Source organism: Narcine bancroftii, chromosome 6 (genome assembly GCF_036971445.1).
Source record: "Narcine bancroftii isolate sNarBan1 chromosome 6, sNarBan1.hap1, whole genome shotgun sequence".
Taxonomy (NCBI): domain Eukaryota; kingdom Metazoa; phylum Chordata; class Chondrichthyes; order Torpediniformes; family Narcinidae; genus Narcine; species Narcine bancroftii.
In genome coordinates this window covers 193817352-193830175 of record NC_091474.1, presented here as the reverse complement: position 1 = coordinate 193830175, position 12824 = coordinate 193817352, and the positions used below count along the sequence as shown (strand labels likewise).

At 39.9% G+C, this 12824-nt stretch overlaps 1 protein-coding gene across 5 annotated transcripts in view; it reads right to left on the bottom strand.

The window, feature by feature from the left end:
- Positions 1-662: 662 nt before the first annotated feature.
- ufl1 (UFM1-specific ligase 1) overlaps positions 663-12824 on the bottom strand; it is a 77747-nt gene continuing 65585 nt past the window's right edge. The window contains exons 15-20 of one of the 5 annotated variants that reach the window (XM_069887101.1): positions 10989-11119; positions 10821-10901; positions 8135-8220; positions 7017-7197; positions 6348-6416; positions 1777-1864 (exon numbers count right to left, since the gene is read on the bottom strand). In XM_069887101.1, coding sequence (XP_069743202.1) covers positions 6369-6416; positions 7017-7197; positions 8135-8220; positions 10821-10901; positions 10989-11119 — 527 coding nt within the window. In that variant the 3' untranslated portion in view covers positions 1777-1864; positions 6348-6368. Of the gene's footprint in view, positions 1865-6347; positions 6417-7016; positions 7198-8134; positions 8221-10820; positions 10902-10988; positions 11120-12824 lie in introns of those variants that run through there. The other 4 variants (XM_069887100.1, XM_069887103.1, XM_069887104.1 and 1 more) reach the window with 4 other exon arrangements.

Sequence of the window (12824 nt, the reverse complement as noted above, 5' to 3'; positions counted from 1 at the left end):
GTCAACCTTTCTCCCATTTCCTCCTCAAATTCACTGCCCCACATCCACCACTCCCACCCATATAATAGGTCTTTCTTAATCCAACAAACTCTCCTGCTCCCTTCAACTCCCCAAGTGCAGGCAACCTGGTGGACAAAGCAACAAGGACAGTCAAAGATGAGAGAAATGTGTGAGTTTCTTCATAACTCTAGAATTCAAACAAATATAAATATTTGTCTTTTGAATTCACCTATTATTATTTTGCTTCTATAATTTCCCTTTAACAGAACAGTAATCTCAGAAGAAACCTTTTGGTTGGATTTTCAGGAAAGATGTATGACATTGATTCCACAACATAGCCCTCAAAAATATAGGGAAACATTAATCAAATTTATGTTTTATAAGCAAACTATTTGGATTCCAAAACATCAAATGCTGGTAACAAGAAGTCTACATCATTTGTGGAAAGAACATTAATGGTGAAGATCAGTGTTTTTTTCCCAGATTTTTAAACTGCAGCTTTTTTTTGTTCTTCAATACTTTGTTGTGGCAAATATTTTTTAGTGATCTATCATCAGAACGAGAGGGGCCGAGATGGCCTGTTTCTGTATTGTAATTGATATATGGTAATTGGAAAAGTTCTTATGCATTTTAATATTTATTCTAGCTAGAAAACTGTAAAGTGCATTTTCAATTTTTATTTCAGATTTTCAGCATTCACAAAATGTTGCTTTTGTACATTTTTTTTTCTATCTACATTGGCTGCCAACAATTTATTTCAACTTTATTTATTTACTTCATTCAAACAGAAAGAACAGCATCTGAGAGGCTTTTAGTAGAATGGGGTTGTTTAAAGAAGTGCAGAAAATCAGATCTTATATTTTGTGAGAAAATTAGCTCATTTCTGTGCAGGTGCATTAACAGAAGTATAGCAATGCTTACAGCATTACCAGTCTACGTTATGATTATTTTTAAGAAATGCTTGACTAAGATACAAAGCAATTTTGCAATTTGGAATAATTTATTTCTGCAATAAAAAAGTGAAGAATATCCAAATAACTGTGGTAATATGAACAGATTAGTGAGAGTCCACCTGAGCAGATGTAGTAAAAATTTTACTCCTTTCTCTGGATCTTAAATATACTAGATCAGTGTTTCTCAATCTGTGATAAAGCAAACCCTGGGCAATCCATGGGTTTGTTACTGGTTTTCCAAGATGCAAAAAATAATTGAGAAACACTGTGCTAGACAATGATATTTCCAAGTATTACAGTAAAATCCCTGGTATATGGGACCTAAGGGGATTGGTTGATGCAGATAAGTGAATTTCTCGGTTACCTGAGACTGCATGTTGCGTGAATTGAGAACGGTGAGGCGCGCCAATTTTAAACTTCTAATTTTTTTTAAATTTATTATTTTCCGAATTTCTGGATAACACGGATTTTACTCTATTTGTTTCTTACAATTCAAAATAGATATGACACAATCATTTTATTAAACCAATTGTTGAAGTTAATCAAGATGGATGTGCAGCTGAGTGGCAGTTTATCTGTTGTTTAATATATAAATGGCATTTTAAAATATCGTAATTACAACTCTTTAATGCACAAATTAATTGGCAAATTTAGCCATTCTAGAAGATCCTACTTCCAAAATAATTTCACTCTTCTGTCACCAAAGTCTTTCTGGCTTTCAGTACAAGATCTTTCACAAATGGAGTTAATTCCTGCAGCTCCTTTCGAACCGCCTCTACGTCATATTCGGTATCTTTCTCAACGTTGCTGCATTCACCGAAATCCTCGTCTCCTCCTTTGTCTTTTCTGTGTTGATCTATGAGTTGTTTCACTACTAGACCTTGATACTTCACAAGGAGTTTGTATTGATCCTAAGGAGAAAAAAAACCACACCCACTTCGTTTGCACTTTTGTTTGGTTAAAGCTGCTTTCCTGACCAAACCTTCAAGGTGTCCTCTGATATGATTTTTGTGATCATAAATTTTAATAAACAAACTCATTTTCATTTAAGAATTGCATTGTATAACATTATAGGCTTTAGTGTTCAGAGACTTGAGAGAACTCAGGCGCAGGTACACCTGTCCCAAGGTGGTCTTCCAGTCCAGATCTTCCTCTCCTCTCCACCACCATCATCTCAGCCCTCACCCACATCCCTTCCTTTTGCTGCTCTTCTGCCATGACCCCCTCTGCCCCAGATGCAACAAACATAGAAACCCCCCATCCTCCAGAATTTCCAACACTTATTAAAGGATCCCACCACCAGACACATTTTCCCCTTTCCTCCCCTCTCTGCTCTCTCCATGATTCCCTCATACAACAACCCCCCCCCCCCCCCAACATCTTCCCCTGTGGCCGCAGGAAGTTCAATACTTGAGCCACCTTCTCCTTCACCATGGTCTGGGGCCCCAAACAGGCCTTTCAAGTGAAGTAACACTTCACTTGCATATCCACAGGACTGATTTACTGCATCTGGTGCTACTTTTACTTTGGAGAGACTGGTCGTAAATTGGGAGATTGCTTCGCTGAGCACCTCCGCTACAGTAACCTCCCAATAGCCAACCAGTTCAATTCTGAGTCACACTCCCATACTCACATGGCTGTCCATGACCTTAGGTACTATCCTATCAAGTCCACCTGCAGATTGGAGGAACACCACCTTATTTTCCATCTGGGCACTTTCCAGCCAGATGGCATTTACATAGACTTTTCTGGTTTCTGCTAATCTGCTCGCCCTTTTTCTCATCCCCCTTTCCAGTTTTTCCAGTTCTCCTCCCTCACCCAGCCATTCCTCCTCCCTTCTCTACCTATCACCTTCTGCCTCCCCCCCCCCACCCTTTTGTTTGGATACCCTGATGAAGGGCTCAAGCCCAAAACTTCAGTTGTGTATTTTTACCGTTGCTACATAAAGGTCACTGTTTGACCAGTTGAGTTTCTCCAGTATTTTGCATTTTTACTTCAACCAAGTGTCTACAGATTTTCGTGATTTACACCTGTCACTGGATTTTACCAAGTCTAATAGTGGAGCCTGATTATGCTTGTATTCTGTTGACTTCACCTCTCCAAACCTACATCAGCCAGCTTACATTTAAAAAATATTAAAAAATTTCCAAGCTTTGATGCAAGGCAAGATGCCAAATGATGACCCCTGCAGATTCACAAGAGAAGTGTTGCTTCACTTGAAAGGACAGTTTGAAGTCTCGAATGGTGGTGAGGGAGGACATCACAGATATTCTGGAATGGAAGAGCTCATCCTGGGAGCAGATGCAATGGAGACAGAGGAATTAGGAGAAAAGATTAAAATCCTTACAGAGGACAGGGTGTGAAGAGGTATACAGGTAGTCCTAAACTTACGACTGTGGTTCCTTCTGACTGACCAGTCGATTCTCAAAATGAATGTACGTCAGAAATTCACTGTATCCATTTTATCGTTTGTCAAAAACAACATGGGAGCCACAAAAGCCAGCTCTCACAAGAGGATGGCCACCAGCCAGCTTTCTTAAGAGATTGGCACTCCTGCTTTGTGTTATTTACCATAGATAGGCCCCTACTTTCACCCCAAAAGCATACATTTTATATAATGTATATTTTGTCTTTATTTTTTTTTAAAAAGAAAATTTTGATTGTATGTACGGAAGGCCATAAGTGTCATAGGATACAAGTTGGGGACTACCTGTAGCTCAGGTAACTGTGGACGTTGGTGGGTTTGTAGAAAATATCCACAGAGAGTTTGTCCTCAGAGATGAGACAGAGAGATTGAGAAAGGGGAGACAGTTGACAGAGATGGACCAAGTGAATAGGAGGTCAGGGTGAAACCTAGCAGCAGAATACATAAAGTTGATGAGCTTATCATGGAGCATGAGACAGCACCAAAGTAGTCATTAATGTAGTAGCGAAAGAGTTGAGGAGCCTTGCTATATAGGCTTGTAGCATGGATTGCTCCACATTGCCAACCAAAAGCCAGGCATAGATGGGACCCATTCAGGTACTCATGTCTACACCTTTGTCTTGGAAAAAGTTGAATGAGTCAAAGGAGAAGTTATTATAAGGGTGAGAAAAAGTTCTGCCAGGCAGAAGAGGGTGGTTGTGGAGGGGGACTGGTTGGGTAAGAAACAAAGAGCTTTGAGACCTTCAGTATGGGAGACAGAGGTGCAGAGATTAGGTGTCCATGGTGAAAATGAGGCCGAGTTCAGGGAACCCATTTTTATTGCTTCATGCCTGTAAACCAATTGTTAACCTTTCCTCTACCTATGCCAAAACTAAGAGAGGCATCTTGTTGCTGGTCAAGAATTCCTCAAAACATCTCTCATAAATGCTCCAGACAACTTCTCCTTCATAAAGCCACAATAACTTTGATTACATTTCAATTTTCCAAAGGTACAGTACTGCTATTATTTCTTGCATAATTAATTCCAAAATGTTTCCAAAAATAGATGTTAGACCAATTATCCTACAGTTGCCCACTTCCTTGCCTCTCTTTATCAATAGGGTTGTGACATTGACAGTTTCCAACTGTTTGGAACATCTCCAAAATTTAAGGACCTTTGGTAAATTACCAGTGCATTCACTATCCCAGTCGCTATTTCTTTTAGGATCCTAGGGAAATTAAAAACCTTTAGACATTTTGGAGTCAAAGACGTTCCCGATGAGCTGAACACCTTCTATGCCTGCTTTGAGAAGAATAATTGAACAGTGCTAACTAGAATCCTTGAAAAGGCTGAGGACCCTGTGATATCGGTCTCTGAAGGTGACGTCAGAACATCATTCAAGAGGGTGAATCCTCACAAAGCGTCAAGCCCTGACGGTGTACTTGGCAGGATACTGAAAATCTGCGCCAAGCAACTAGCTTGAGCATTCGTGGACATTTTCAAGCTCTCATTATGGCAGTCAGAGGTTCCTATCTGCTTCCAAGAAAAGTAATGTGAGCTGCCTCAATGACTACTGCCCAGTAGCACTAACTTCTACGGTGGTGAAATGCTTTGAGAGGCTGGCCAGAATTAACATGTACCTAAGCAAAGATCTGGTCCCACTGCAATTCACCTGTCAGCACAATTGCTCCATAGCAGATGCGATATCGCTGGCTCTCCACTCAGCTCTGGATCACCTCGAAAACAGCAATTCATACATACGGCTGCACTTCATCAACTCCAGCTTGCCTTCAATACCATTATTCCCTCAGTGTTGGTCAAGAAGGTACAAACTCTTGCCCTCTGTACCTCCCTCTGCAACTGGATCCTTGACTTTCTCATTGGAAGGCTACAGTCAGTACGAATTGGAAACAACATCTCCTCCTCATTGATTATCAACATAGGTGCACCGCAAAGATGTATGCTTAGCCCACGGCACTACTCATTATACTCCCATAACTGTGTGGCCAGGCACAATTCCAATGCCATCTACAAGTTTTCTGATGACACCAGTTATTGACAGAATCACAAACAGCAATGAAGAAGTGTACAGGAGGGAGGGAGATCAGCTCGTTGAATGGTAATGACAACAACAACCTTGTGCCCAAAGTCAGGAAGAAGTCAGGGGAACACAACCCAGACCTCATCGAGGGTTCAGTCGTGGAGAGGGTCAAGAACTTCAAATTCCTGGATGTCAACGTCTCGGAGGATCTGTCCTGGAGCCTCCACGTTGATACAATCATAAAGAAGGCTGGCCAGCGGCTATACTATGTGAGGTGTCTAAGGAGATTTGGTATGTCACCGAAGACTCTCATAAACATTTACAGGCGTACTGTGGAGAGCATTCCAGCTGGTGCATCATTATCTGGTTTGGAGGCACCATCTCTCAGGACAAGAATAAACTCCAAAGGGTTGTCAACTCAGCCTGCAACATCACAGGCACCAGACTTCATTCCATCGAGGACATCTACATGAGGTGGTGTCTTAAATAAGCAGCCTCTATCCTCAAAGACCCCCACCACCCAGGCCATGCCCTTCACTCTACTACCATTGAGAAAAAGGTACAGGAGCCTAAAGACGAGTACTCAACAGCACAAGGACAGCTTCTTCCCCACTGCCATCAGATTCGTGAATAATCAATGAACCAAGGACACGGCCTTACTTTTCGTGCACTTTTTTATAGAAATGTCATAAGATGCTTATAATATGAATGTTTACACTGTGATCCTGCTGCAGAAACAATGAATTTCAGGACTTGTTTATGACAATAAATTCTGATTCTTTTTCCAGAACCTAACTTGTAGAATATTTCTGGCATTTTCTGTTTCTACTTTTGATCCATTAGTTTATCTAATATTATTTCTCTTGTGATGTGAGAGTATTTAATTCTTTGCCAGTGTAATTCAAAATATGTTGAACATTTCTTTGTTCCTTCAACTATTTCACTTGCCTCATTCTCTCTGGAGTGTGTTCACATGGATTTCTCTCCTTTTACATTCTCTTGTCTGATATTCAGATCCTCAAAAACATTACAAATTGATTAGAAAGTACTCTTGCAACTTGCTGCTAAGAATTGTGACAAAAAATTAGTACCGACTTGATGAAATACACAAAAACGTTGTAGAAACTCAGCTGATCGTGAAGCATCCATCGAAAGCAAAGGGTAGTTGACATTTAGAGCCTGAGCCTTTCTTTAGGAGGGCTGAAAATCTGGCAGATGCCCGGTTTAAGAAGGATGGGGAGGAGAGGGAAGGGAAAGCGGGGAATACCGGCAGGAAGAGGCAAGAGCTAAGAGGTGATAGGAGGAGGGCAAAGGGCTGAGAAATTTTCTCTCTGAGAGAAGGGGTAGGAGCTGGAGGAAAGGAGAAAGGAGGATGGGGAAAAGAGAGAGAGATCTGGGAGGGACAAGTGACATTAGAGAGATCGATATTGATGCTGTCTGGTTGGAGACTACTGAGATAGAATACAAGGAGGGCCTGGTTTGATGAAATCTGAGTTATACTAGCAGCACTCAGATGCGGAAAAATTAATACATAAAAAAATAAAGAGCATCATGCAATACATACAATTGCAAAAAGAAATTAGCAATTTGAAAACATTCAACACTTGGTGAAGTTACCTCGGGAATCCTATTGCTGACAAAACTGATAATCTGAGGTACACATTTGCCAGGCGCATGGAGCATGTGCTGCGTTGAGAGCTGGAACAACAGAACTGATGTCAGGTGCAGAACTAGTGCTGGGTCCTCAGTGGCTTTGACTTGTTCAAGTAATGCTTGCCTGTGTTGGAACAAGACTTGCCTAGGGCAAGAGGGCATATTGGATGAGTCAGCTTGGATTTCAAAGTCATGTCAGCATAAAATTAAGATCTGGCCTTGTTCTGAGCAATTTGCAACACAGCCCAAATCCAAAATGGTAAATACTGATCACATTTTCAATTATAAACATTCCTAAAATATTAAGAGTTACGATTTGGAATAGTTGAATAATTGAGAGATAAATATATTTCCCTCCTTAAATAAATACATCTGAATCCAATGGAGATGTTCATTTAGGAGATTTTTAAAAGTTCCTAGAAATTGATTTTAGAGATTTTTAATGGATGCTATGCTTTGTGTTAATGCTGACTTGAAAAACGTTAGAAGAATTTCAGACTAAGAATTTCTTACTGAAGTTTTTCCTCCTTTAAAAGTATTAAAACATGACCTGAACATTACACTGAGTGCAATTGTTTACAGTATTCACACAATGAGCCTGACAACATAGGCCTATGCTTTTAGTGACATTTCTACATGATATAGGGGAGGTAGGGAGAGAAGTAAGATGTTAATGTGAATATTACATGCTGATGATAAAGGATATAGTTGTGGCATTTTGACCTAATTCTGTTATTAATTTTAAAGTGAACACCAAACACATTCATGATGTCATTATGCACAGGGAATCAGGAAGGCAAATGAAACGTGTGTGGGTGATTGACACCTAAATGTATCGAGTCCAATTTGCTAATGGGTGGGACTTCACAGGAAATGGATGCAAACACTTCAACAGGAAAATACCGCATTGATGAATGACATGTGCAAAAATGTCCAATTTCTAAGCAACTGATGTTATTTATTATTTTCTTCTAAAGAATTTACAGTCAGAATTACCCAAGTAAAATTGCTCCAAAATCATGGCAACATACATTTCTAGAATTCATAATTTTGTAATGTGAAAAATTTTCTTTGAATTTTACCTTTCTTTCTTTTTATCTCCCCGTCTGAGCATAATTCCACAAACTTCTGTTACATCATCCAAAATGGAAAGAAACTCTTCAATACACTGAAGGGGGGGGGGGGGGGGGAAACAGTCAACCAAAAGTCTTTATTAACTCAATCAGAAAATTTCATCTGAAGGAGTTGGTACGATGACCTACCAGGGCAAAGTCACAGTGACTAGATCTCTGGCACTGAGCCTGGCCCAGTGGCTCAGAAGGGAGAAAGGGAGAGCGGTAGTGAAATGGGATTCAATAGTTGGAGGAGCGGACAGGAGATTCCAGAGACACAAAAGAGATGGTTGTTCCCTCTGAGGTGCTATGGTCAGGAACATCTCAGATTGGACTACTGCATCTTGAAAAGGATGGGTGAGCAGCCAGAAGTCGTGGTACATATAATCAATGACATGTGAAAAATAGGACCTGAAGAGCAAATACAGTGAGGTAGGTAGGTAGGATGCAGAAAGACAGGACCACAAGGGTAGTCATCTCAGGATTGCTGCATGTGCCACACTCCAGTGAGCATAAGAATAGGATGATATGGCAGATGAATTTGTGGGTATATAATTAGTGCAGGAGGCAGGGTTTCAGGATTAATAGGATCTGCACAAAAAAGACAGGTTACATCTGAACTGGAAAGGGATCAATATCCTGGCAGAGAAGTTTGTGGGAGCTGTTGGAGAAGGTTTAAACTTGTTTGGCAGGGGAATGGGAACCAGAAATTATAGGTCAGGGAACAGAGGAATTGAAGGAAAGGTTGATACAATGTGCAGTGTGAATATGATGAAGGACAGGCAGTGAAAGGAGCATAAATGTCGTCAATTGGAAGGAATGAAATGTGTTTACTTCAATGCAAGAATTATTAGGAATAAGTGAGATGAACAGAGCATAGATCAGTACGTGGAATTACAATATTGTGGCCATTACATTTCCATCAATTCAGTGGCCGACACAAGGACAGGATTGGCTGTTGCAGGTACCAGGACTTCAATGTTTCAAGAGGGATAGGAAGGGAGTAAAGATGGCGGCAGTGGGAGGGGGGAAGAATGTATCATTACTAATGAGAAATAATATCACAGCTACAGAAAGAGGACACTGTGGAGGAAATATCTACTGCAATGGTTGTCAACCTTTTTCTTTCCACTCACATACCACTTTAAATATTCCCTGTGCCATAGGTGTTCTGTGATTACTAAGGGATTGCTTAAGGTGGTATGTGGGTGGAAAGAAAAAGTGTGAAAAGCACTGTTTTAATCGTACCTAATTGACTTCGTTATGTGCATGGTTTCATAACTCCAAAGGAAATGGGCCAATGACAATTTTTTCTCAAGCAAAATATTTCAGTATCAATTGGGTCTAGAGCAGTGATTCTCAACCTTCCCTTCCCACTTACATAGCACCTTAAGCAATCTCTTATTAATCACAGAGCAATGATGGCATGGGAATTACTTAAAGTGGTATGTGAGTGGAAAGAAAAAGGTTGAGAACCACTGGTCTACTGAGCCAGTGTGGTTGAACAACAGAAGCAGGAAGGGAGCAATCACTCTATTGGGAGTAGTCCATATATTGGGAGGCCCCGATATAGCCTTCAGACATTGAGGAGCAGATAAGTAGGCAGATTCTGGAATGGGCTGAGGACAGACACATCTGTGTGGGAATGGTGAGGGGAATTAAAATAGTTGCCAATTGGAAGTCCTAGTTTGGACCAACAGATGCACAGCATATGTTCAGCGATGGGATGTCTGTCTTCTTCTATTTATACAGGAGAAAGAGCAGAGGTGAAAGAAGAGGCCAGCAACAGGTAACCTCATTGTAATTTTGTAAGTACCTTCATGATTTCATCAGGGTTGCTATGATTACCATCTTAGATCGCTCAATGCTTTCTTCAGCACTTCCAATTCATTCACAAGCTCTCTATTCGTCTATCTGCATGTACCTCAAAATCCATCACTATTGTTAACACTTAACTGCCTCCTCAATTTTGAGGCAAATAGGGTTGGACAATAAATGCTGGTGTTGTCAACTTGTAAATGAATAATAAAATGATTTCGGAAAGAAAGACAAAATGCCCAACACCATCTCCCCATGATTGGGATAATCATCAGAATCATGGGAATAATGTTAGGTAGGGTATGCCTTGGCATCCTTTAGGATCCCTTATATTCTACCTAAATTTCACATTCATATATGGTGCGTTTTATACCATTTAACTACAGTTTTTTATGCATGCCCCGATAAAAAAATGTTAATTCTTATCTCTCCTGTCTACTTCAGGTAAAATGAAAGCAGAGTACAAAGCTCCAATGTAGAGATTGTGACCCCAGAATGTAACTAAACAATTAACAGCTCAGACAACACCACTACACATTCTTGACAAGGCAGCTAGATGATCTGACTTGACAGTCACTGAATGATATTGCACAAGGGCAAAAGCAAGGGCAGACAGGTGAAAACAGGATGACAGTGGAAACAATCTAATGGAGGGATTGCTTGCAGGCTTGCTCTGGCATTCAGAGGGAGATATAAATGGAACAATCTACACAAAACCCTACATATTAAGAGTTTCTTACTAAAGATTGCACACGACACAATACCAGCAGAGCCAGCTGCAAAATAAATGATTGAAAAGTACTTACTAAATAAAAGCAGCAGAAGAAACAAAACTTACTTTGCCATTCAGTGAATTATGAAGCTTCAAGAGAGGACCTCTCGATTCCTCAGCTAGTTTTGCCAAAATTTTCAATCTGAGCTGGACATGAAAAAGCATACAACTTTAGCTCCAGTAGGTGCAAAGAGTAAGAATGCTTTGTTCAAATAGTTGCCAATTTCTCCTTACCTCAGATGTTATTGAAGTGTAAGTTTCCACTGCCATCATTAGATCTCCAGCCATGAAATTGAAAAGGAGGTTGGATACATCAGTACAAATGGTCTTCAATAAATGTTTTTCTAGTTGAACTTGTGCATCATCTATGGCATAACCAACAAAGGATGCACAATTAGAGTAAATGGGATGAACAAGCCGATGAGTTTTATTGAGAATTTGAAAGTCAACATGTTTAGTAAACAACCACACTTGCTGTTTATATCATGCCAAATGGCCACATCAATAGTTCTTAGATGATAAAAAATTAGAAAGCATAATGTAGGGATTACATGATTAATAGGATAAATGGTAAATAGGAAAGGGAATCTCGCACACTAAATTCCTTCCTTTTGATAGGGTGTACATCATCTTAAAATACTTCAAAAGATATTGGAAAGTGTAAGGAAAGATTTGATAGTTGTGATCAAGAGTTATAAATTCAGAGACATACACAACGAGAATAGGCTCTTCAGCCCATCTCATACATGCCAACTAAGTTGCCTTCCTGAGCTGGTCATATTTGCCTTTGAACTTGCATAACCAGACGATAAGTGAACTCGGGAAAAAAAAGAATGGGTAAAGAAGTGGCAAATAGAATAAAGCATAGAGAAGAGTATGGTCATTAAGTTTGGTAGAAGGAATTTTTAATTTAAAAAAATTTAATCATACAGCATAACGACCCTCGAGCTAATGCCTCTCAATTACTCCAATTGATCTTCATACACTTTGAACAGTGGGAGGAAACTGCAGCCACTGTGGAAAAGCCTTGGAGACACAGGGAGAACATACAAACTTCTTACAGACAGCTAGTATTGCTGGCGCTGTAACAACATTACACTAACCTCTACACTAACCATGCAGAATTAAGTAATTATTTTCTAAATAGGGAGAAAATTCAGAAAGCAGGATTACCTAAAGATTAACTTACAGGTTGAGTCAGTAGTGAGGAAGGCAAATGCAATGTTAGCATTCATGTAGAGAGGACTAAAATGTAAAGGCAAGGATGGAATTCTGAGGCAGACCACAAATGGAGTATTGCGAGTTGTTGGGCTCTATATCTAAGGATGTTCCAGCATTGGAAAGGTTCCAGAAGAGGTTTACAAGAATTATCTTGGGGATGAGAGGGCTAATGTTTGATGGTTTTAAGCTTATACTCGCTAGGCCTGGATAAACGATGCAGAGAGCATGTTTCCAGTAGTGGGAGAGTCTAGGACTATAGGACACAGCCTCAGAATAAAGGGACGTCCCTTGAAAACAGAAATGAGGAGGAACCCTTTTTGCCATAGGATTGAAAATATATGGAATTTGTTGTCAGACAAATGGGAGAGCAGTCCTGATGACCAAATGTCCTAATTCTGCTCCGACGTCTTATGGTTATATGAAAAAGAAACTAAGTAGTTCCTTTCAGAGTGTGTACCAGGAGTAAGGAACAAAATTTAAAAAGTGGACCGCACAGTTGTAATTAATGATTAAACAATTTGCAAAGAGATAAGAACAGGGGTTCTATTTTTTACAGGAAATAAAAACAGAAAATTCTGGTTAGGCGACTTCTGTGGAAGGATGGGCCAGTGTGAGACAAAATGAAATGTTAACTTTTGTTTTTCAGACCTGCTATGTATTTGTAGCATTTTGAAGATTAAAAAATACAAATACTAGAAATCTGAAATTAATTAGAAATTGCAGTTCATAGATTCTGGAACTGTTTCCACAAGGGAGAAAGTAGCAAATGTAACTGTTATCTAAGAAAGGAGAGAGAGAGAGATGAGTGGGGCATTTTTTTAAAATAGAGTGGTAGGTGCCTGGAATAGG